The 21165-nt window shown below is 38.3% G+C and overlaps 2 protein-coding genes across 2 annotated transcripts; one reads left to right on the top strand and one right to left on the bottom strand.

The window, feature by feature from the left end:
• Positions 1-332: 332 nt before the first annotated feature.
• On the bottom strand, positions 333-8227 carry LOC130220765 (GTPase IMAP family member 8-like). Its single transcript, XM_056453001.1, has 5 exons — positions 8155-8227; positions 6645-6811; positions 6254-6313; positions 2712-3707; positions 333-1243 (listed from the first exon to the last, which is right to left on the bottom strand). Exons 2-5 carry the CDS (start codon positions 6664-6666, stop codon positions 474-476), a joined length of 1848 nt encoding a protein of 615 aa, XP_056308976.1. The 5' UTR covers positions 6667-6811; positions 8155-8227; the 3' UTR covers positions 333-473.
• Positions 8228-9094: 867 nt separating this feature from the next.
• On the top strand, positions 9095-14686 carry polr2f (RNA polymerase II, I and III subunit F). The gene is made up of 5 exons (XM_056453055.1): positions 9095-9241; positions 10237-10306; positions 10962-11092; positions 12159-12230; positions 14368-14686. Exons 1-5 carry the CDS (start codon positions 9222-9224, stop codon positions 14456-14458), a joined length of 384 nt encoding a protein of 127 aa, XP_056309030.1. The 5' UTR covers positions 9095-9221; the 3' UTR covers positions 14459-14686.
• The last annotated feature ends 6479 nt before the right edge of the window (positions 14687-21165 follow it).

Genomic DNA, 21165 nt, shown 5'->3' on the forward strand with positions numbered 1-21165 from the left:
TTATGGGGGATAGTGTGTAGAATGTTGAGGAAATAAATCAATTTAATCCATTATGGAATAAGGCTGTAACATAATCAAATGTGGAAAAAGTGAAGCGCTATCAATACTTTCTAGATGCACTGCATGTATGCATGTATGTGAGTGTGTGTGTGTATATATATATATATATATATATATATATATATATATATATATATATATATATATATATATATATATATATATATATATGTGTGTGTGTGTGTATATGTATGTGTATGTATATATATATATATATATATATATATATATATATATATATATATATATATATATATATATATATATATATATATATAATTCAGTCATAGTATACTCTTTGTCATTAACATCTTCATTGTGTCATACAGTCCAGGAGGATCAACTATGGTTTGGCTTTATTTCTCTTCCTATTTGCTCCATAGATCTTCACTTCCTCCTTTGACTCTCTGTTATCATTTTCTCAATCTCCTCTTGTATTTGTTTTCCTCTTGTGGTTTTCTCTCCATTTCTTCTCTTGGTCTCCTCTTTTCTTCCTCTCGTCTGAATCTCTGAGCGTCTTCATACATCTGGATACTGTAGTGTACTCCTCTATTCTGCTCTATCATTGAGTCAATCTTCTGCAGTAGATCCTCCACCTGCTCTCTGTTATTCACATCTCTGTTGTTCAGCAGCTGATATCTGCCTCCACACTGATCTACTAAAGATCTTACTCTATTGTTCTTCTCAATGAACTCCTCTACTGACCACCCTTCCAGCAGATCTCCATGAGTGAAGAGAATGATGGAGTATTTCAGCACTTCTTCACCAAACATCTTCACCATCATCTGAGGAATCTGCAGCTCCTGTTCAGTGAATCTCATGTTTACACTGAACACAATGAGGAAAGCGTGAGGTCCAGGGCTGGAGATATACACACTTCTGCTGATCTCCATCATTACCTCTTCATTGTCTATAAAAGGGTGAAAAAATCCAGGAGTGTCGACTACAGACACAGATCTGCCTGAAACTGTGGCCTGAGCTGCTGAACATTCACTGGTTGCTGGACGCACTCTCATCTCAGATCTGAACTCTCTCTGTCCCAGGATTGTGTTTTTAGCTGATCTTTTCCCAGCTCCTGTTTTACCCAGAAGAACAATCCATCTGGATGGGAGACTGGAGACTAGAGTGTGTTCTGGCTGTTGGCTCTTCATTACAGTTTCCTTAGGTCGCATTGTTTCACTTGCTGTAAAAAGAAACGCAAGCAATAATTTGCCATTGATGTTACACCAATGATTTTTATTGATTTTCATAATGAAACCCGACCATTATTAAAATGTGTCATGGGGCAGGAGACGGGCAATTGAATTATTAGAAAATAATGCACACCTGAGGTAAACGCAGAAGCAACACAGCTTCACCACATTACAACCTCAAGTGTGCATTATTGTCTAATAATTCACTTATTAAGATAAAATCCTGTGAATTAAAATTACATTTATAGTTTTGCAAACAAATTTTATTTGGAGTTTTGTGTTCTTGTTTCGCTGTAACTGTGTTTTAATGCAGAGTTCCTGAATCTTTCAGCATTGGATAATTTAACATGTTTCTCTTTATTAGCAAAGCAGATTCTAGTTTTGCATCCATAGATGAACAGATCAGTTCAGTCGGGTGTGTTTAATATAGGAGACACAGTGATTATACAACGTACAAGAACAGGGCTGAGAAACTAATATACACTCAACAAAAATTAATTGCAACACTTTTGTTTTGCACCCATTTTTCATGGCCTAAACTCAAAGATCTTTTTCAATGTACACAAAGGCCTACTTCGCTCAAATATTGTTCACGCTTTTGTCTAAGGCCCAATTCCATTTCTATCTCTTAGCCCAGGGGTGCTCAACCCTGTTCCTGAAGATCTACCTGGCTGCAGAGTTCAGCTGCAACCTTGATCAATCACACCTGTCACCTTAGCTGGTTTAGGTGTGTTTGATAAATTCTGGACCTAACCTCTGCTGGAAGACAGATCTCCAGGAACAGGGCTGAGCACCCCTGCCTTAGCCTATCCACTTTCCACTACCCCTCGGTTTGTGCATTCAGGGGTCAGGCGTCCCAATTCTCTTTACCTTGAAGGCATAGGGGTAAGGGCAAATGCCATAACAGCAATTCAAATGGATATTTTTTCAGGGGTATGAGACATTTCACTGAACACATCAGCTACAGCAGCAACATGGCTGAAAAACGGAATAAGGAGAACCACAAATGTAAAGACAAAAATGGCTGCACATTTAGAGTGCCCTTTTATCGCGGCCAGCTTAGAGCACACCTGTGCAACAATCATGCTGTTTAATAAGCATCCTGACATGCCACACATGTGAGGAGGATGGATTATCTCAACAAAGGAGAAGTGCTCACTTATACAAAAGATATAAAGTTTAGATTTTTTAGATAAGCTCTTGAAAAATGGGAGCAAAAACAAGTGTAGTTTATTTATCCCATCCACCTGTGATGGATGAACATGACATGCATTTTCATATTTAATGTATTTAAACATATATTTAAAATCAGCAAAGCTTTACTTTGATTTGTTCACATGTGTTTTTCACAAACTGTCTGCGATCATGTAAAATAAATGAAACACAGACGACCTCTTACTACTGATGTTTTCCAGTAATTTAAAAGTAGTAAATCATATTTTTAAAATCATCTCTCACCTGATGTCTGAGCACTAACTGGACTTTGGCGTCTCTTATGAAGTTCAGATTTCTGTTTCTCTTCTTTCTCTTCTCTTCTCAGTCGTTCCTCTGGTTTCTGTCTCTGCATTCGCTCCAGCTTCATCGGTTCAAGCAGTTCATTCTCCTTCTGCTCTCGTTCTTTAATCAGTCTTTTATATCGCACTTCTCTCTCTCTGAACTCTTCTTCTCTCCTCTTCTTCTCTTTCTCCTGTTTCTGTCGTTCCTCCTCCATCATCATCTCCATTCTCTCTTTCTCTTCTTCATGTCTCGTCATCAGTTCTTCTCTTTCTCTGTTTAGTTGCTCAATCTGGATCTTCATCCTGTTTAGTTCCTCTTCATGTTTAGACTGAAGCTCCTCTTTCTCTCTCTCCATCCTCTCCCTCTCTTCTCTCAGTCTCTCATTAAACTCAGTCTGTTCTCGCATTGAATCTTTGTATTGAGCTGCAGAAATCAGGTGTCGTCCCTTATTGCTCTTCTCAATGTCCTCAAAGGCCTGCAGAAGATGATCAGCAGAGCTGCTTCTCTGAAGACTGAAGTGTCTGTTTGAGCACATCTGGATGATCTTCTGCAGGATCTGATTGGGTTCAGTGGGCTCTTGTGTGCTGAGCACCAGGGTGTGTTGAAGAAGGCGCTCAGAGAAAGAGTCCTGCAGCTTCTCCACACGCTCTTGATCTTCTGCTGAACACTGCTGATGTTGGAGAAGCAGAAGCACCACATGAGGTCCTGGATCAGACAGACTCACACACTCTCTGACCGTCTGTGTGATCTGATCATCTGAGAGGTGTGTGTGGAGCAGCTGAGGACTGTTGATGAGCGTCACGTGTCTGTGCTTCAGTCTTCCTCCGACTCTCTCCACAACATCTGGAGGAGCTTCACTGTCAAACGCTGATCGACCCAAGATCAAGTTTCCTACACGGCTGTTTTCTGACACGCTTTTACCCAGAAGAAGAATCCTCAGAGGAGAAGTAGAGCTCACTGAACCACAACAAGAGTCAAATTTATCATTATGACTCAAACATCACAAGTGTAGACCGTTATGGTTGGGGTTGGTGTAAGTTGACATGTACCTGCAAAATTTCTTATAGTCAGTTAAATGTCTGTTGAAGGAGCAGTATCAGCAGATATTAAGCAGACATTCTACTAACCATCAAAATAAAGTGTTACCGTTTGTAATAATAATTTTAAAAAGTTTGATAAATGTAAGTATAACCCCGCCAGTCCTACACCACCCAGCCCACTCCGAGTTGGGATGGAACCAGCAACTCTTTGTATGGGAGTCGGTTGCTCTAACATTGATGCTAAAGACCTTGTACTCTAGAGTCTGTCGGTTTGTTTACCTGCACAGCACTTCACTAGCAGGCCTCTGCTAAATAAGGACCTTTTACAATGTAAGTGACACGTGTCATCTCCTAACCCGCAGGTTGGGTTGGGGCAGGTAAAGAAATTGTCACTTTATTTCCAGGGCGGGTTTTGGTGGGGGGGGGTTTAAATGTTCATATGTTGCTTGTAATTCTCTATAAACTGTATTAAATATTTGGGAATATCTATTTTCATAACTTTTGTGATGTCCCCAAACCTTTGGCATCATGTCACGAAAGTGCCAAGCAGCTCCTGCTGCCAGCCACAAAAACTAAGAAATGAAAGTAAAGATGGAAGACGAGGTGTAAGAGAAATTGAGGTCGGGGATTAACATCACCTCTTAGCCAGCGTCAGGACATGGATGCAATATGGCGCTATTTTTGTACATCAATGTTTATGAATAAATTACATGAAAAAGAACACAAGTAATCTTGACAAGCTATACATGAGTTTAAGGCTACAATCCGTAAGCAGCCATTGCAGCTAGCTGTTTATCAATGGGAAGCTTATAAAGAATATATTTGCTGAATTTGTGTAAGCTGAACAGAAAACGCCTTTTAGTTATGGAGTACTTATCATCGTAATAACTCACACACACACACACACACACACACACACACACACACACACACACACACACACACACACACACACGATCATTGCTGTACATCATCTTTTATTTTGAAAGATTGAGAGTCTTTAGAACATCCTCCCATATAGCACATTTAGTCCACCAACACAATGGTGTTGAATTATTTGTTGGGTTATTTATTTGCTTATGTCACCATTTATTCTGGAGGACTGTTATTTACAATGTTTACTATGTTACTTATGCGTTATTTGTTACAAAATCAATTCAGTAAAGAACTGAGCATTTCTACCTTTAATTACTATATTGGTCAACATGACTGCATGCATGTCTGCTACTTTTCGCTGTGACTTTAAATATGCGTGCATTTTTTTGCCTAGCAACTTCCTGCTAACATAAACACAACTTCCTGATAGCAAAAACATAAATTTACTTCAGAAATATCTTTCTAAACAGCATATTCAGTACAGGGAAATAGCTCCTGTTTGAAAGTAAAAATAAAAGTGAGGCCCAGAGCTTTGCACATGTTCTTGTATTTTAACTACATATTTATAGGCTGTATTAACAAAGAAGATCATATGTTTAGGGTAATGGTGTCATTAAATATGATGACAGACATTCAGAGCTTAATTTAATATCTCAATAGAAGCTTTGAATGTAAATATGATGTGACAATATGACGTTTTATATGAGAGCGGTCAGAATGAGCAGTATGGTGATTCTAATAGTTATTCTATGAATTCTAGTTCCCCTGTTAATATAGCCTACTCTGGTGTCCCTGTTAACACAAATGAAGCGAGTGCATCGATGCCCATTCTGGCCATTCACACACGTTTCTGTTGAGCTCATGCTGATATGCTCTTTCATTAGCTGCAGCTCGTCACTACATCTGACCGCACGTGGGGTCGAGTTGGCCGACTGCTCTGGAATATTCAGCATGCTAGATATTGGATTTCCGTCTGTGAGGTGTCGGCGACGCTTCAGCGAGGCTCTTTGATGCGTTGTTCAGTAGTTCACACATAAGGATTGCCGAGCGCTGAGCACCTGCAGATTTTGCCTCGCTCGCAGCCTGATTTTAAATCAGGCTTAAAATCCTGTAGTGTGACTGTGAACTAGGCTTGAAATGATACCAAGAACTGAATATAAAGTCAAATAATAGTTACTAGGACAAGACAAAATGTCAGGCTGCTAAATCTAATGTTTGGGACAGATTTTCAGAAAGGCTACGTGAAGCGCAAACTTGTGTAATGAAATATACAAACACAAGAGCCACAAAACGGGCACTTCCAGCATAGTTGTTGCCAATTTAAAGAGCAATTTGTCACTTTCAGTTTAAAAAGGGGGGGGGGTGTAAAGATGTATACAGTGGTGCAGGGCGGGCTAAGGCGGGTCAAATTATTATATAAAAGCAAGACCCACGCATCACTAATGTGAAGGGAACGAGACTGAAAAATAAAAAAAAAGTACTAGTATTTGTATCAACATCACCAACAGAAACAACCAATTTTTAATCCATTAAAAACAAGACTGTGACCTGCTGTTAATCAGTGATATCATCTTTTTAAACACTTACAGTCTGGGTGCTCTATCTCTTTGCTCTGACTTCTCTTGTGAGCAGAATCACGAACAACAGCTATAAAACATTAAATTGAGAACATGTCAGGAAAGATCAGCATTAGAGTGTTACTACAGTACATAATACATCACACTTATATTTCTGCATTTAGCAGATGCTTTATCACTGTTACAACATTGTAAACACATGAACAATATAACAGTATAATAGTATTCAATTCACCTTTATAGTATAATTGTGTAATATAATAGTAACTCAAATCAATTAAAGTTGTATAATAATGCATAATTCAGACATCTTTACTCATAAGACCAGTCTAGTAGTTAGTTTTTAGTAGTTTTAACTCCAGGAAAGATGTTTAATTAGATGTTGCTGAATAAACTCTGACCTCTGCTCTCTCTGCTGGCCATGCTGATCTGCTCTTCATCAGCTGATCATCCTCTCTGTTCATTTCTGATATTACTGATCTTCATGTTATTATGCTGCTCATGTTGATCAGCTTCTCTTTCTTCAGTTCATCATCTTCTTCCTCCTGATGTTTGTCTCTTCATCCTCCTGTCAGAGATCACATCGATTTTACTACATTAATTATGTTGATTTGTTATATATCTTTAATATTCTGTTATAATAATGTTTTAAATACAAGTCAGTTTCCACCAGTATTTAATAGCTAATAATATTATATATTACCCTGAATATATAATATTATTAATCTCCTATTTATTGATTTAATCCAACACTATTTTATTTAAATGGTTCATGTTGCTAAAAATAAGCAACAGTTTAACAAAGCTCAAGTTCAACAATTGCAAAAGTTTTACCCTTAAACAATATATAAAACGAACCATTTTGTTTTGGGTGCTCAGACGTATAGACGAATTACCGTGTTTGTAAACATTGAGGATGCGCGCGCAGGGAGGTGGCAGAAAGAAACCAGGAGCGCTAGCATTTACAGCGAGGGAATGACATCCAATGCGGTACAGAGTTTGTTGTTGTATTAGACATAAGTTATATTGATTACACATTATATATATTATTTACATAATGCTTTAAGCATATTATAACAGCTCGTCACCCAGTGATAAGCACAGTGATTCAGCTAAATTAACGTTAAAGTGAGCGGCGTTCATCAGACAGGTGCATATATAGCACCCTGCCAGTGAATATTGGATAAGATGAAATGATCAAGCATCCAGCCCCAAATATACAATCTCACTGAAACTCCAAGTGTTTTAACAAGATGTGTGGTCATCATGTGCAAGAAATAATGCTCCATGATGACCAGATTCAACACTATGTAGAGCTAAAACCTAGGTTATGCTTAGCCTAGGAATAATGTAGAGCTAAAACCTAGGTTATGCATAGCCTAGAAATAATGACTAGGAATAATAAACGGCAGAAAACGGTCACACTACTCCCTCTACAAACAAGTGTTTGCATGACAATACAGACAAAGTAGAATATTATTATAAGAAAATATCAGTTTGCAACACCAAGCAGCAAAACGAGCTGTTTTTAACGTCTAAAAAAGAATGGAAGTAAATGAGACCGGAAGTCTCGAGCCAAAATGATTCAAGTGGACGCGCCCGCTCGTACGCGGAGAATAAGGTGAATACAAGGCCTGGGTAATTAATCACCAACATGCAAAACGACTGCATTCTGACAGAGAACTGCACCTGTACGGCAGGATATGTGAACTTACACACAGAGTTAAAGTTTCTTCTTAATAATATAATTTCATTAAAGTATTATTTGCAAACTCTAAATGACGTAGTTTGGTAAGTCGTCAATGAAAGTGAAACCAACTGTTACTGCATTTTGTACAACTATACCGACTGAATATAAAGAATATTATAATACATAAATGCATATATTTGAGTATATTTTTTTCCACTGACCTTGTTTTTAAGGCAAACGTGATACCTGATGGTGAAGTTTCTCTTTTACTTCAAACCAGGAACAAACCTGTGTGTGGGCGGAGTTTGTGACGTCATTCCACACCCGATTCCTGAGCCTTATATTTATATCACTTCAGTAGAAATCAGCGTCTGGACACTCTTCAGAGCTCCCTCTGCTGGTGGAAATAATCACTGCATCTGATTTGATCTGTTCATCTGCAGGTCAGAGGGATTTATATGTGTGTTTGCTGACTGTTTCCTGCTAATAATAACCGAGTTTACTGTGTATTAATGTTAGGTATTGAGTATAACTGCTGTTTAGCTTTGCAACAAACACATTGACCATGGCATAGACACATAAAACAAAATAAAATGATCTTCTGCACCTTCAGTGTAGTGTATTTGAAGTGTTCTGGAGGTTTACAGTATGGTTTGGCTTGAAACATATTTTAAATGTTTATTGTCTTGTGAAAGTCTCACCCTCGACCACTGAAACCCTCCAGACCTTTATGTTCATAATATTCATAATTTTATAACATTCATAACTGCAGATGAGAATGTCAAATAGCACTCATACATAACAATAACAAAACATTACATCACATAAGTGTGTGTAAATGAGTGTGTATGGGTTTCATAGAACTGGGTTGCAGGTAGAAGGGCATCTGCTGTGTAAAACATATGCTGGATAATTCCGCTGTGGCGACCCCTGATAAATGGGACTAAGCCGAAAATAAAATAAATGATATGTTCACACATGGGGATACATATTAATTAGAAATTTTAAAACAACTTTTAACGATGTGTTTTTAGCATCCTGCTGTTTTATAAACCGTCTCACATTTTGTTGTTAAAGCGTGTCCTTTTTAGCGCTCAACGATCTGCGTGTTTGTGGAACGTCAGTGCTGAGGCTCGTGTTTCTGCCCGGACAGTGATAGTGCGTCACTACCGGAAATTTCTTCCACGCTTGGAGTCGCGCTGCGGTAAACTAGCTGTGAGACCCCAGACATAACAATTTTCTTAAAAAGTACCCCTTAAACCGGGTTAGGAGACGCAAGACACTAATAATGTCGGATAACGAGGACAAGTGAGTTTTAAACGCGTGTGCTGCGCTCATTGTTTTAATGTTTTCGATCGTTTAAAGTCAGTGAGTGTGGAAAACAACACCATGCGATCATTTCCATACTGCGACATAACAGATATAACCTTAAATGTGAATTATACAAACCTGACTACTGAGTTTTATTCACCCGATATAGCGAATACTTGATTCGTGGTTTATTGTCGATGTCGTGTGTTTGTTTACCTCAGTTTTTGTTTGTTTACCTCAGTGTTTGTTTGGTTACCTCGATTTTTGTTTGTTTACCTCAGTGTTTGTTTGGTCACCTCAGTGTTTGTTTGGTTACCTCGATTTTTGTTTGTTTACCTCAGTGTTTGTGTGTTTACCTCAGTTTTTGTTTGTTTACCTCAGTGTTTGTTTGTTTACCTCAGTTTTTGTTTGTTTACCTCAGTGTTTGTTTGGTTGCCTCAGTTTTTGTTTGTTTACCTCAGTGTTTGTTTGGTTACCTCAGTTTTTGTTTGTTTACCTCAATGTTTGTTTGGTTAACTCAGTTTTTGTTTGTTTACCTCAATGTTTGTTTGGTTAACTCAGTTTTTGTTTGTTTACCTCAGTGTTTGTTTGGTTACCTCAGTTTTTGTTTGTTTACCTCAGTGTTTGTTTGGTTACCTCAGTTTTTGTTTGTTTACCTCAATGTTTGTTTGGTTAACTCAGTTTTTGTTTGTTTACCTCAGTGTTTGTTTGGTTACCTCAGTGTTTGTTTGGTTACCTCGATTTTTGTTTGTTTACCTCAGTGTTTGTTTACCTCAGTGTTTGTTTGTTTACCTCAGTTTTTGTTTGTTTACCTCAGTTTTTGTTTGTTTACCTCAGTGTTTGTTTGTTTACCTCAGTGTTTGTTTGGTTACCTCGATTTTTGTTTGTTTACCTCAGTTTTTGTTTACCTCAGTTTTTGTTTGTTTATCTCAGTTTTTGTTTGTTTACCTCAGTGTTTGTTTGTTTACCTCTGTTTTTGTTTATTTGTTTAGTTTTGATGACGGAGATTTCGATGATGTTGAAGATGAAGAGCCTCTGGATGATCTGGAGAATGTGGAAGATGTAAGATCAGACTTTTAAAGCAACACTTGTTTATATTCTGCCTGGTAATCACTGAGTAATGTAGTCTTATAGTTAAAGGGTTCTCTCATTCCCACAGGAGAAATACTATAGTAATACTTTAGTGTTTTGAACCACACTGTTGTAAAGGGTTTTATACTCTGTATAGTGTTTTCACCTCGTTATTAACTATAGTGAATTGATTAACTGTAATAAATACTGAACTATATTTTAGTTTTTACTACAGTAAACTGTGGTGTATTGTAGTATATTATACCCTATAGTTGTAGAAACTACAGTGTTGGCTCATTTGTTTATATTAATATAGAAGAATCATCAAAGCCATTTAATTCAAGTACTTCACTGTAGTGTAGAGGTTGTGTATTTGTGCTTTGTGCATGCACTTGTGTGTGTTTTATCCATATTTGTGTGTTTAGTTCGTGCATCTTTGTGTGTTTTGTGCAGGCTTTTGTATGTATGTCTTTTGTCCTTGCATTTTTGAGCATGCACTTGTTTTGTTTGTGTGTTTTTTTGTGTGTATTTTGTGTCTGCACTTTTTTGTCCATGTTTTGTGTTTTCTGTGCTTATTTGTGTTTGCGCGCGTTTTGTGCATGCATTTGTATGCGTGTGTGTTAATCTTTGTGTTTGGTGCGTGCAGGAGGACCAAGAGAATGTTCAGATCCTGCCGGCAGGTGAAGGGCAGCAGGCCAATCAGAAGAGAATCACCACGCCGTACATGACCAAATACGAGAGAGCGCGAGTGCTGGGAACACGAGCTCTGCAGATCGCGTGAGTGACCGCTACACAATCCCAACACACACACACACACACACACACACACTGCCGAATACACATTACAAACACAACGTTACAAAATAAACACGCATGCACTCTGAATCGCTCCACCACATCCCAATGGTGCTCTATTGGATTGAGATCTGGGGACTGTGGAGGCCATTTGAGTACAGTGAACTCATTGTCATGTTCAAGAAACCAGTCTGAGATGATTGGTGCTTTATGACATGGTGCGTTATCCTGCTGGAAGTAGCCATCAGAAGATGGAGACACTGTGCTCATAAAGGGATGGACATGGTCAGCAACAATACTCAGGTAGGCTGTGGTGTTGACACCATGCTCAGTTGGTACTAATGAACACAAAGTGGGGCAAGAAAATCTCCCCCACACCATTACACCACCACCACCACCAGCCTGAACCGCTGATACAAGGCAGGATGGATCCATGCTTTCATCTTGTTGAGGCCAAATTCTGAGCCGAGCATCTGAATGTGGCAGCAGAAATGGAGACTCATCAGACCAGGCAACGTTTCTCCAATCTTCTATTGTCCAGTTTTACTCTCTTTGACCTGCAGCAGATCGTCTTGATCATGTCTACATGCCTAAATGCATAGACTTGCTTCCATGTGATTGGCTGATTATAAATTTGCTTTAATGAGCATTTGGACCTAATAAAGTGGCCGGTAAGAGTATTTTGCATTGCTAAAAGTGTTTGAGGTCATGAGGTCATGTCCACACCACATCTGTCTGTTTTTCTCTTCATCTTTCACTGTACATCATGGAAATTCAGCTTTTATAATGTGTAAAAGTCAGAATTTAGCATTTGGCTTAAGAGGAAACCCTGTTGGGCTTATTTTATTTATCTAGCACTTTCCACAAATAGTTTAGTGTCTACTTTATAGAAATTCGTGTTCAGTTTATTCATGATTTTACTGCTTTATAGTCTCGTTAGGGCTGGACGATATACGATTCACATTTTGAGATGATATAATGATCATGTTTATTGTTAGCAATAACAAAGCTGCTTTACTCATCAGTGATATCACCTTCTGTGTGACAGGATGTGTGCGCCGGTGATGGTGGAGCTGGAGGGAGAGACGGATCCACTGCAGATCGCAATGAAAGAGCTCAAGTACGACAAAACACATCAGAAAGACTAGACCTCTATGACTATTACAGCCTGTAATTATGACAGATTCTCCATTGGTTAATGTAGTTTATTGGAGTAATATTAGTAATATATATGTTTCTATTTTAAATCGACTGTCATTCATTTTGTAGTTACAAACATTCAAAGAGTGCAAACTATAATGTGATGTCATTTAATTAATAAAAACATAGACAAGGCAAGTAATTAGGCAAGTTATTGTATAATGATGGTTTGTTCTGGAGACTATCAAAAAAATTTAGCTTAAAGGGGCTAATAATATTGACCTTAAAATGGTGTTTAAACAATTATAAACTGCTTTTATTCTAGCTGAAATAAAACAAATAAGACTTTCTCCAGAAGAAAAAATATTATCAGACATACTGTAAAATTAAATTAAATTAAAAATCCTTAATCAAAAAGAGGTTTAACCAAAACGTAACAAAAATAACAGGGTTTAAATGTATAATCCCTGGTGCCCCCGCGCTCTCTCTCCGCAAAATATAAACCAAAACACAACCTCTGAGATTTAACAAGAAAATCTGATTTATTTTACAGAAACTAGGAGCAAAAACAACATCGGGAGGGGTTCAGCCAAAATAAATGACTATAAACAAAGCTAACTAAATTAGAATAAACTTCCCTGGAAAGTAGATGATAAAATAAAATACAGAAAACTTACCTCCCTACTAGCAAACACAGGAGAAAACGAAAATAATAAACAGAAGGCACCAAACCTCCCTACCATGCTTCAAGCCAGACAGGGAGACAGAAAATCGGGATTGTCCGGTTAGAATTAACAACGTCACATCGGCATCTCACAAAACGCCACATAAGAGATATCAGCAACGAGCACTCATTTTATCACATGATCAATAGTATCTCCACTGAGATGAAGCGGGGAATCGAGAGAGAGCGGGGAGCCATCGAATCCACGCTCTCGGAAGATTTAAATACAGCCGCTGCCAATCATGATCCGATCCAACGCTGCACCTGCGAATACTTAGCAATGAGAGAGAGCGAGAGAAAGACAGACAGACAGACAGACAGAGAGAGAGAGGGGAAAGAAACACCACACACAGGCCTACACTACAACAACTGCTCGTAACAGCTCCGTTAAACATAATTTGGGAATATTAAAAAAAAGAAAAGACAATTCTAAGGGGGCTAATAATTCTGACTTCACCTGTATGCTGCTGTTTTAAATTGACTGTCATTCATTCATGTAGTTCCAGATATTTAAGAGTGTAAACTATAATGTGATGTAATATTATTCACATAAAGAAAATGTCATTTGTACAATTTTATTAACATTTGTTTTTGTTTTGTTTTTAGGTTTTATTGTTTTTTTTTTTCCATTTATTTTATTGTTTGCACAGATGTTCTGGGCAGACATTCATATTTGACACTGTCCTACAACATAAAATGACAATATACATATATATCTATAAAACATGAACGCATATTACCCCATTTCATTATTAATAAATGTCTAATAAATAAATTACATGAAATTAACCTGAAAATAAATGAAAGATGCTTTACTATTTATAATTTTGAGACCAGACATGAACAAACTGTCTATACTAGATGTCGAGTTGGACATTCTAGGTTGACTCATTTGTATTTACTGTATACTGAAGCACCACCTAAATGAAATTACTGCCTAGCTACTCTAATGAAACAGCATATTGAATGATGAATACCATTAGACAATATTTTCATAAGGAGAGTACTTTGATGCATATTTTTAAAAAGGTTCCACCAGGAAGAATCTTAAATTATTGATCAAAAATTGAACTGAAAAATCATATTTAACTTTGAGGATATTTTTGTGTGAATTTTATTTATTTCTATTTTATTTATTTGTCTAAGTAACTTTTTATTGTAATACAAATTTGTTTTTATCATGTAATGTTTTTATGTGTATCCATTTTGCCATGAAATGGCCATAAGTTGCTGATGTGGCAATGAATACATAATAAATGTATTATATTTTAATATATGTAAATTAATTTTAAGATTTCCTGAGATTATACACACTTTATTCATTAGATGAACACAAAAACATGCATTTCTGGAAACATTTATTTGTGTGTTTTAATCATATTTGTGTTTTCAGGAGCAGGAAAATCCCCATCATCATCCGCCGGTATCTGCCTGACGGGAGTTATGAGGACTGGGGCTGCGATGAACTCATCATTACTGACTGAGAAACACATTCACACTCACATTTCACGATCCGCATCAGATCTGTTCTGGTTATTCAGATCTGTGCAGGTTATTCTTCATCCAGCAGTTGTTGTGTTTGTCCACAAGAGGGCAGCAGGAACACACAGAAACACCAGTGAAGAGAGGAAGATTTCACTCATAATGTCATAATTTAATGTTCATTTTTGTGTTTATTGTTGTGCAGAATTAAACCTTTTTGTAGAAAAGAATACTCTGTGCTCTTGTGTTTCTGTGACATTATTAGTTGATTCATGTTGAATGTCAATTATATTAAAATAATTAGAATGAACAGAAATAACTTTATATATCTGTGTAGTGCTAAATCGATTATGAATATTTCGAATTATTAAAATGTTATTTATGTAACTTGCGTACAGAATAACATGCAGTATTTGTTTTCTAGTCAGTGGGCTGGTTTTAAATTACACTTAATGCTGAAATTAAATTTAGCTTGAATGTTATCAGTGGCATATTATTTTCAAAATTTGTTTCAAACTACCGTATTTCATCCATTTTATTATAGCAGGTGTACATTTTGTATTTTTGGATTATTTATTACCGTGACCATTGTATATAAGTGTGTTGTAGTTGATTTATTGTTATGATTTAATATGCAAATGAAACATCCAGATTCCCTCACTGCTGATAAACTTCGCGCCATAATTTTCTTGGGGTTTTATTCAAAAATAACCGACGACGAACCGTTTCCGTTAGAATTCCGTTACAAGCTGTTGAGTGAATGTCGTTTGTTTTGTTTGATTTTTGTGAATCTGCTTTTTAAGGTAAATCTACTGTAAGAAGATGAAGATCTGCTGCAGCTATCGGAGTAAACAGTCGAGGTTTGTGGTACTTATTTTTGTTAATTCGAGTCCTTTGTCTAAATGTGATGAGAATGTTAGCTTAATCTGCTAGTATCATGTGTTGGCATCCATCCGTCATATAGTTAGGATGCTGTACACTGGTGGATGAAGAGATTCCCCCACTGAGGAAATGTGTAAAGCTTTTGAGTGTCCAGAACAGACCTAAATGTAAGGTATTTATTAGGAGGGAAATCTGGCTAGTTTATACTAAACTGAATATTGAATTTAGACATATAAAATTGTACAAGTCTGCCTATGGTTCTGATTTATTATTATGCGAATAAAAACGTCCAGATTCCCTCACTGCTGATAAACTTCGCGCCATAATTTTCGCGGGGTTTTATTCAAAAATAACCAACGACCAACCGTTTCCGTTAGAATTCCGTTACAAGCTGTTGAGTGAATGTCGTTTGTTTTGTTTGGGGTTTGTGAATCTGCTTTTTAAGGTAAATCTACAGTAAGAAGTTGAAGATCTGCTGCTGCTATCGGAGTAAACAGTCGAGGATTGAGGTACTTATTTTTTGTAATTCGAGTACTTTGTGTAAATGTAATGAGAATGTTAGCTTAATCTGCTAGTATCATGTGTTGGCATCCTTCCGTCATATAGTTAGGATGCTGTACACTGGTGGATGAAGAGATTCCCCCACTGAGGAAATGTGTAAAGCTTTTGAGTGTCCAGAACAGACCTAAATATAAGGTATTTATTAGGAGGGAAATCTAGCTAGTTTATACTAAACTGAATATTGAATTCAGACATATAAAATTGTACAAGTCTGCCTATGGTTCTGATTTATTATTGTGCGAATAAAAACGTCCAGATTCCACCACGGCTGATAAACTTCGCGCCATAATTTTCGCGGGGTTTTATTAAAAAATAACCGACGACGAACCGTTTCCGTTAGAATTCCCTTACAAGCTGTTGAGTGAATGTCGTTTGTTTTGTTTGAGGTTTGTGAATCTGCTTTTTAAAGTAAATCTACTGTAAGAAGATGAAGATCTGCTGCAGCTATCGGAGTAAACAGTCGAGGTTTGTGGTACTTATTTTTTGTAATTCGAGTCCTTTGTTTAAATGTAATGAGAATGTTAGCTTAATCTGCTAGTATCATGTGTTGGTATCCTTCCGTCATATAGTTAGGATGCTGTACACTGGTGGATGAAGAGATTCCCCCACTGAGAAAATGTGTAAAGCTTTTGAGTGTCCAGAAAAGACCTAAATGTAAGGTATTAGGAGGGACATCTGGCTAGATAATCTTCGTGCGAAATGTTTCGCGGGGTTTTATTCAAAAATAATAGCAATGAACATTGAAATTCTGTTATGAGCGGTTATATCTTAAGGCAGGGGTGTCCAAATTCGGTCCTGGAGGGCCGGTGTCTTGCAGATTTTAGCTCCAACTTGCTTCAACACACCTGCGAGGATGTTTCTAGACTGCCTAGTAAGAGCTTGATTAGCTAGCCCAGGTGTGTCTGAATGGGGTTGGAACTAAACTTTGCCGGACACCTGCCCTCCAGGACCGAGTCTGGACATCCCTGTCTGAAGGTATAGTGTCTGAATCAGCTTTATTTTTTTAGTTAAACTACTATAAGAAGAAGAAGATCTGCAGGCTGCGATCATCTGCTGGATTGAAAACAGTCGAGGTTTGAGATACTTGTTTTTTGTAATAATTTGTGTCCTTTATGTAAATGTAATGTTCATTTGACCTACTAGCAACCATTGTGTGTTAGTTTTCCTTCCTTTAGTTAGATGGTAAATGTGGCTAGTTTATTTGACATTACAGCTTTATTAATACTGAATTCAGACTAATATCCCTTAATTTTTCCTCCATACTAGAAGTAAATACTGTATACGTACGTTCGAACACAGTTAAATATGTTCAGATAGGAGTATTAGCCTATTGTACTTTAGTTTAGCATGTGATATCCAGTCATCTTAGAAATGTTTTATTATTCCATGTCAACCCTTAAACATGTTGCTAAAATAACTCTTACAGTTAGTCCATAACTGGGTTGCAGCTGGAAGATCATCTGCTGTGTAAAACTGGAATAGTTGGTGGTTCATTCCACGGTGGCAACTTCATGATGCAAGCTGAGACTGCATCACTTAGCGATGCAGTGTCAGACACAATGCACTCAATGTAGCTAGTGTAGTCACTGTGTGGGGGTGGGGTTAGGTGAGCCCATTAAAAAGCATTGGATGCAGCTCAGATTGCACTGCACCAGAGGATTCACTGCTGCACACTCGTCTCAGCAGCGGATAGGGAACATGTCTGTCCTCATGACTTGTGGAGTCACAGGTGAACGAGGCAGAACGTTGACTGTGTTTTAAGAGTCTGGTTCAGTCTTGTGTTAGTTGAAGCTGAAGTTCAGTTCAATGTGGTTAAATTTTCACTACGGAGAGTCCAAACACTGAAGAGCAAGTACATCCATGCGCAGCTCCACAAGTCCCAAACCAAGCAAGCCAGTGGCGACAGCAGTGGAGGAACAAAACTTCACCAATTGACCAAAGTGAAGGAAATAAAACCTCAAGAGAAACCTGGCTCAATTGGGCACGACCATTTCTCCTATGGCTAAATTTCCTGTGTGAAGCTGCAGTCTAGGCACCGGAGAATGGAGAAGATGGACGTCCATCATGGAGAACCGGCTGGAGGCTGGCCCACGGGATCATGCAAGGACTTGTCTGTCACTGGGGTCTTTCAGAAATCAGTCTCATGCTCTCCATGGTGACCACAGCATCAGCTCGGGATACGGCCTGGTCCAGGATTGTGGAAACCTTGGAATCATCTCTTCGCAGGTCTTGGATCGCATCAATGGCGCTGCATAATCTCTAGAGGCCTTGGGATGAGTATCCCCAGGTGCAAATGGAGAATAAAGAAAATAATTAGCGTAGCTGCTGTTCATAGTGTATATAAGCGAGATGCAAAAGTGAATAGTTACATAAACAAACATGTAAAGCATATGAGAGTTTCTAACACAATGTCTGGTGTATTAAGGAGGAGTGTGTCCTGCAGGTGGTTGTCAAGCCAGCTCACCTGTGTGAAGCACATGTATCACACCTCTAAGTGGTGCACTAAGTGTATGCTTTACTAAACAGATAGGTCTTTAATCTAGTTTTGAATTGGGAGAGTGTGTCTGAGCCTCGGACGTTATCAGGAAGGCTATTCCAGAGTTTAGGAGCCATAAATGAGAAGGCTCGACCTCCTTTACTCGACTTTGCTATTCTAGGTACTACCAGAAGCCCTGAGTTTTGAGATCTTAAAGAGCGAGTTGGATTGTAGCGAGACAGAAGATTGGTTAGATAAACAGGAGCTCGATTATTTAAAGCTTTATATGTAAGAAGCAATATTTTAAATTCAATACGAAACTTAACAGGCAGCCAGTGTAAGGAGGATAACATTGGGGTGATGTGATCAAATTTTCTAGACCTGGTAAGAACTCTGGCAGCTGCATTTTGTACTAATTGAAGTTTGTTAATAGAGGATGCTGGGCAGCCAGCAAACAGTGCATTACAGTAGTCCAGCCTAGAAGTCATAAAAGCATGGACTAGCTTTTCTGCATCTGAGATGGATAGCATACTTCGTAACTTAGCGATATTTCTCAGATGAAAGAAAGCAGTTTTTGTGACATGGGATATATGATTTTTAAAAGTTAAATTGCTGTCTAATATGACACCCAGATCTTTTATAGTAGAGCTAACGCTAACTTTGTATCCCTCTAATTGTAGGTCGAGTTGTGAGATCTGCTGTGTTCAGGATTTAGGCCCAATAAGTAATAATTCTGTTTTGTCTGAGTTTAAGAGAAGATAATTGTTGGTCATCCAGTCTTTAACATCTTTAATACACTCAGTTAGCTTGGACAGTTTAGACGTCTCGTCAGGTTTAGTTGAAATATATAATTGAGTATCTAATAATGTCTCCTGATAATATTGGTGCGGGTGTTATTGAGTCTCTGTTAGGTATGTGTGCTATCTGAGTGTTTTTGCAGGTGTGTGTGTGTGTGTGTGTGTATTATTAGTGTATGTGTGTGTGTGTAGTCGCTCCTCTGTATTTGTAAGTAAGAGTGTGTGTGTATGTATCTGTCTGTTTATGTGAGTGTGTGTGTGTGTGTGTACATGTCTCTGTGTGAGCATCTCTGCATGTGTGTGTCTGTTCAGCATAAGTGTGTACGTGTGTGTGTGTGTGTTTAGCGTGAGTATGTACATGTCTCTGTGTGAGCATCTCTGTATGTGTGTGTCTGTTCAGCATGAGTGTGTACATGTCTTGTGTGTGTGTGTGTGTGTGTGTGTGTGTGTGTGTGTGTGTTCAGCGTGAGAGTGTACATGTCTCTGTGTGTGTGTGTTCTCAATCTGAGTGTGTACATGCGTGTGTGTGTGTGTGTGTGAGAGAGTGTGAGTTCAATGTGTGTACATGTCTCTGTGTATGAGAGAATGTGTGTGTGCATCTCTGCATATGTGTGTGTGACTGTGCACGTCTCTCTCTCCCTGTGTGTATGTGTGTGTGTGTGTGCGTGTGCGTGTGTGTGTGTGTGTCTTTGTATCCAGTGAAACTGCAGGTCTGACCCCCTCCCTCCCTCCTCTCGCTCAGCCGGAGCTCAATGAGTCTCTTTGTTTGACCAAAGTATCACACAGATGATTAAATCAGGGGAATTAGAAATCAGCCTCAGCTCTCAGCACACACACACACACACATGCAGATATGCAGGACAACACACACACATAATTAATGCAGAAATGCAGAGAGCGTAGCGATGTGCGCTGTCATGATTTAGTTCTCAGCCAATCAGAGTGAATCTACACGCTCAGAAATGTGTCACACACACTGCTGCGTTGTTCAGTATCGCCATAATTCACATATACACTCATTTAATATACGCTACACTGTGTTTGTCACATGTAAGTGTCACAATATTGCTCTTACACTTATTTTATGACGAGTTAAAGGCCACCTATGATGTAAATCCTCTTTTGTAAGCTGTTTGGCCAGAGCTGTGTGTAGGTATAGTTTCTCCAGTCATATTGGGCTGATAGAAACACAACAAGTCTCTTTAATTTCCTGACGTTAAAATAGGATCCAAATCCCTCCCATTCTGAGGTCGACCACAACGTGACATAGGAGTGCGGTTTCCCCGCCCACCGAATTGATTGACAGTTGCGTATTAACATGTCTCCATAGTAACGCGCATAATATCAACAAGACAGGATGTGCGCATAGCAACTGGGATTAAAAGATCTGTTCAGCTCTCTGTGATCATCAATCAAATGTGATCCGGAGTGAATTTTACAAGTTTAACACGTTTATAAAACAGTGCATGTTTATAATGAACTACAACGTTTTTACCGTCCTCATCAGCACAATTATAAAAGAAGACGCTTCAATCCCAGTTTGTGGATGTTAAATCAGGTTTATTTTGTACACCAACATAACAGATATTCATACAGCAGTGGAGATTAACCTGTAGACTGTAAAAGATATGGACGTAGTATCCGTGACGTCACCCATAGGTTTCTGAAGAGATCAAATGAAGCTACAAGTGGGCGTGGCCAACCGTCGTCTCTTTGTTCAAGGGTCAGTGCACCGACTGGAGCTGACCAAAAAAGGGCAAAGAGGCGGAGCGTCAGTGGAGCTGCTAGCATTTTACTACACTTAATACTTCATGACCTGCGACTCGTTTGCGTTCTGACCACATGTGCTTGGCTGTACACTATATCAATACAGTGTTTAGTCTTTTAAAAACACTGCTGTAACACACTGAGCCACTAAACATGGTTCGTATGATGTTTATCCACAGGAGGAAAGCACAAATTCCAAACACTTATAGTCTGTGTTAGTAAATGC

The sequence above is a fragment of the Danio aesculapii genome, chromosome 3 (genome assembly GCF_903798145.1).
Source record: "Danio aesculapii chromosome 3, fDanAes4.1, whole genome shotgun sequence".
In the NCBI taxonomy this organism is placed as follows: domain Eukaryota; kingdom Metazoa; phylum Chordata; class Actinopteri; order Cypriniformes; family Danionidae; genus Danio; species Danio aesculapii.

What these genes read in the sequence shown, in the direction of transcription:
- LOC130220765 (XM_056453001.1), bottom strand. Translation starts at nt 6,666, where the DNA reads ATGGCCAGCAGAGAGAGCAGAG. An exon ending in GGCCAGCAGAGAGAGCAGAG is followed by an intron (nt 6,314 to 6,644) that starts GTCAGAGTTTAT and finishes AATGTTTTATAG; the next exon opens with CTGTTGTTCGTGATTCTGCT. An exon ending in AGAGATAGAGCACCCAGACT is followed by an intron (nt 3,708 to 6,253) that starts GTAAGTGTTTAA and finishes GTTGTGGTTCAG; the next exon opens with TGAGCTCTACTTCTCCTCTG.
- polr2f (XM_056453055.1), top strand. Translation starts at nt 9,222, where the DNA reads ATGTCGGATAACGAGGACAA. An exon ending in ATCTGGAGAATGTGGAAGAT is followed by an intron (nt 10,307 to 10,961) that starts GTAAGATCAGAC and finishes TGGTGCGTGCAG; the next exon opens with GAGGACCAAGAGAATGTTCA. An exon ending in ACACGAGCTCTGCAGATCGC is followed by an intron (nt 11,093 to 12,158) that starts GTGAGTGACCGC and finishes TCTGTGTGACAG; the next exon opens with GATGTGTGCGCCGGTGATGG.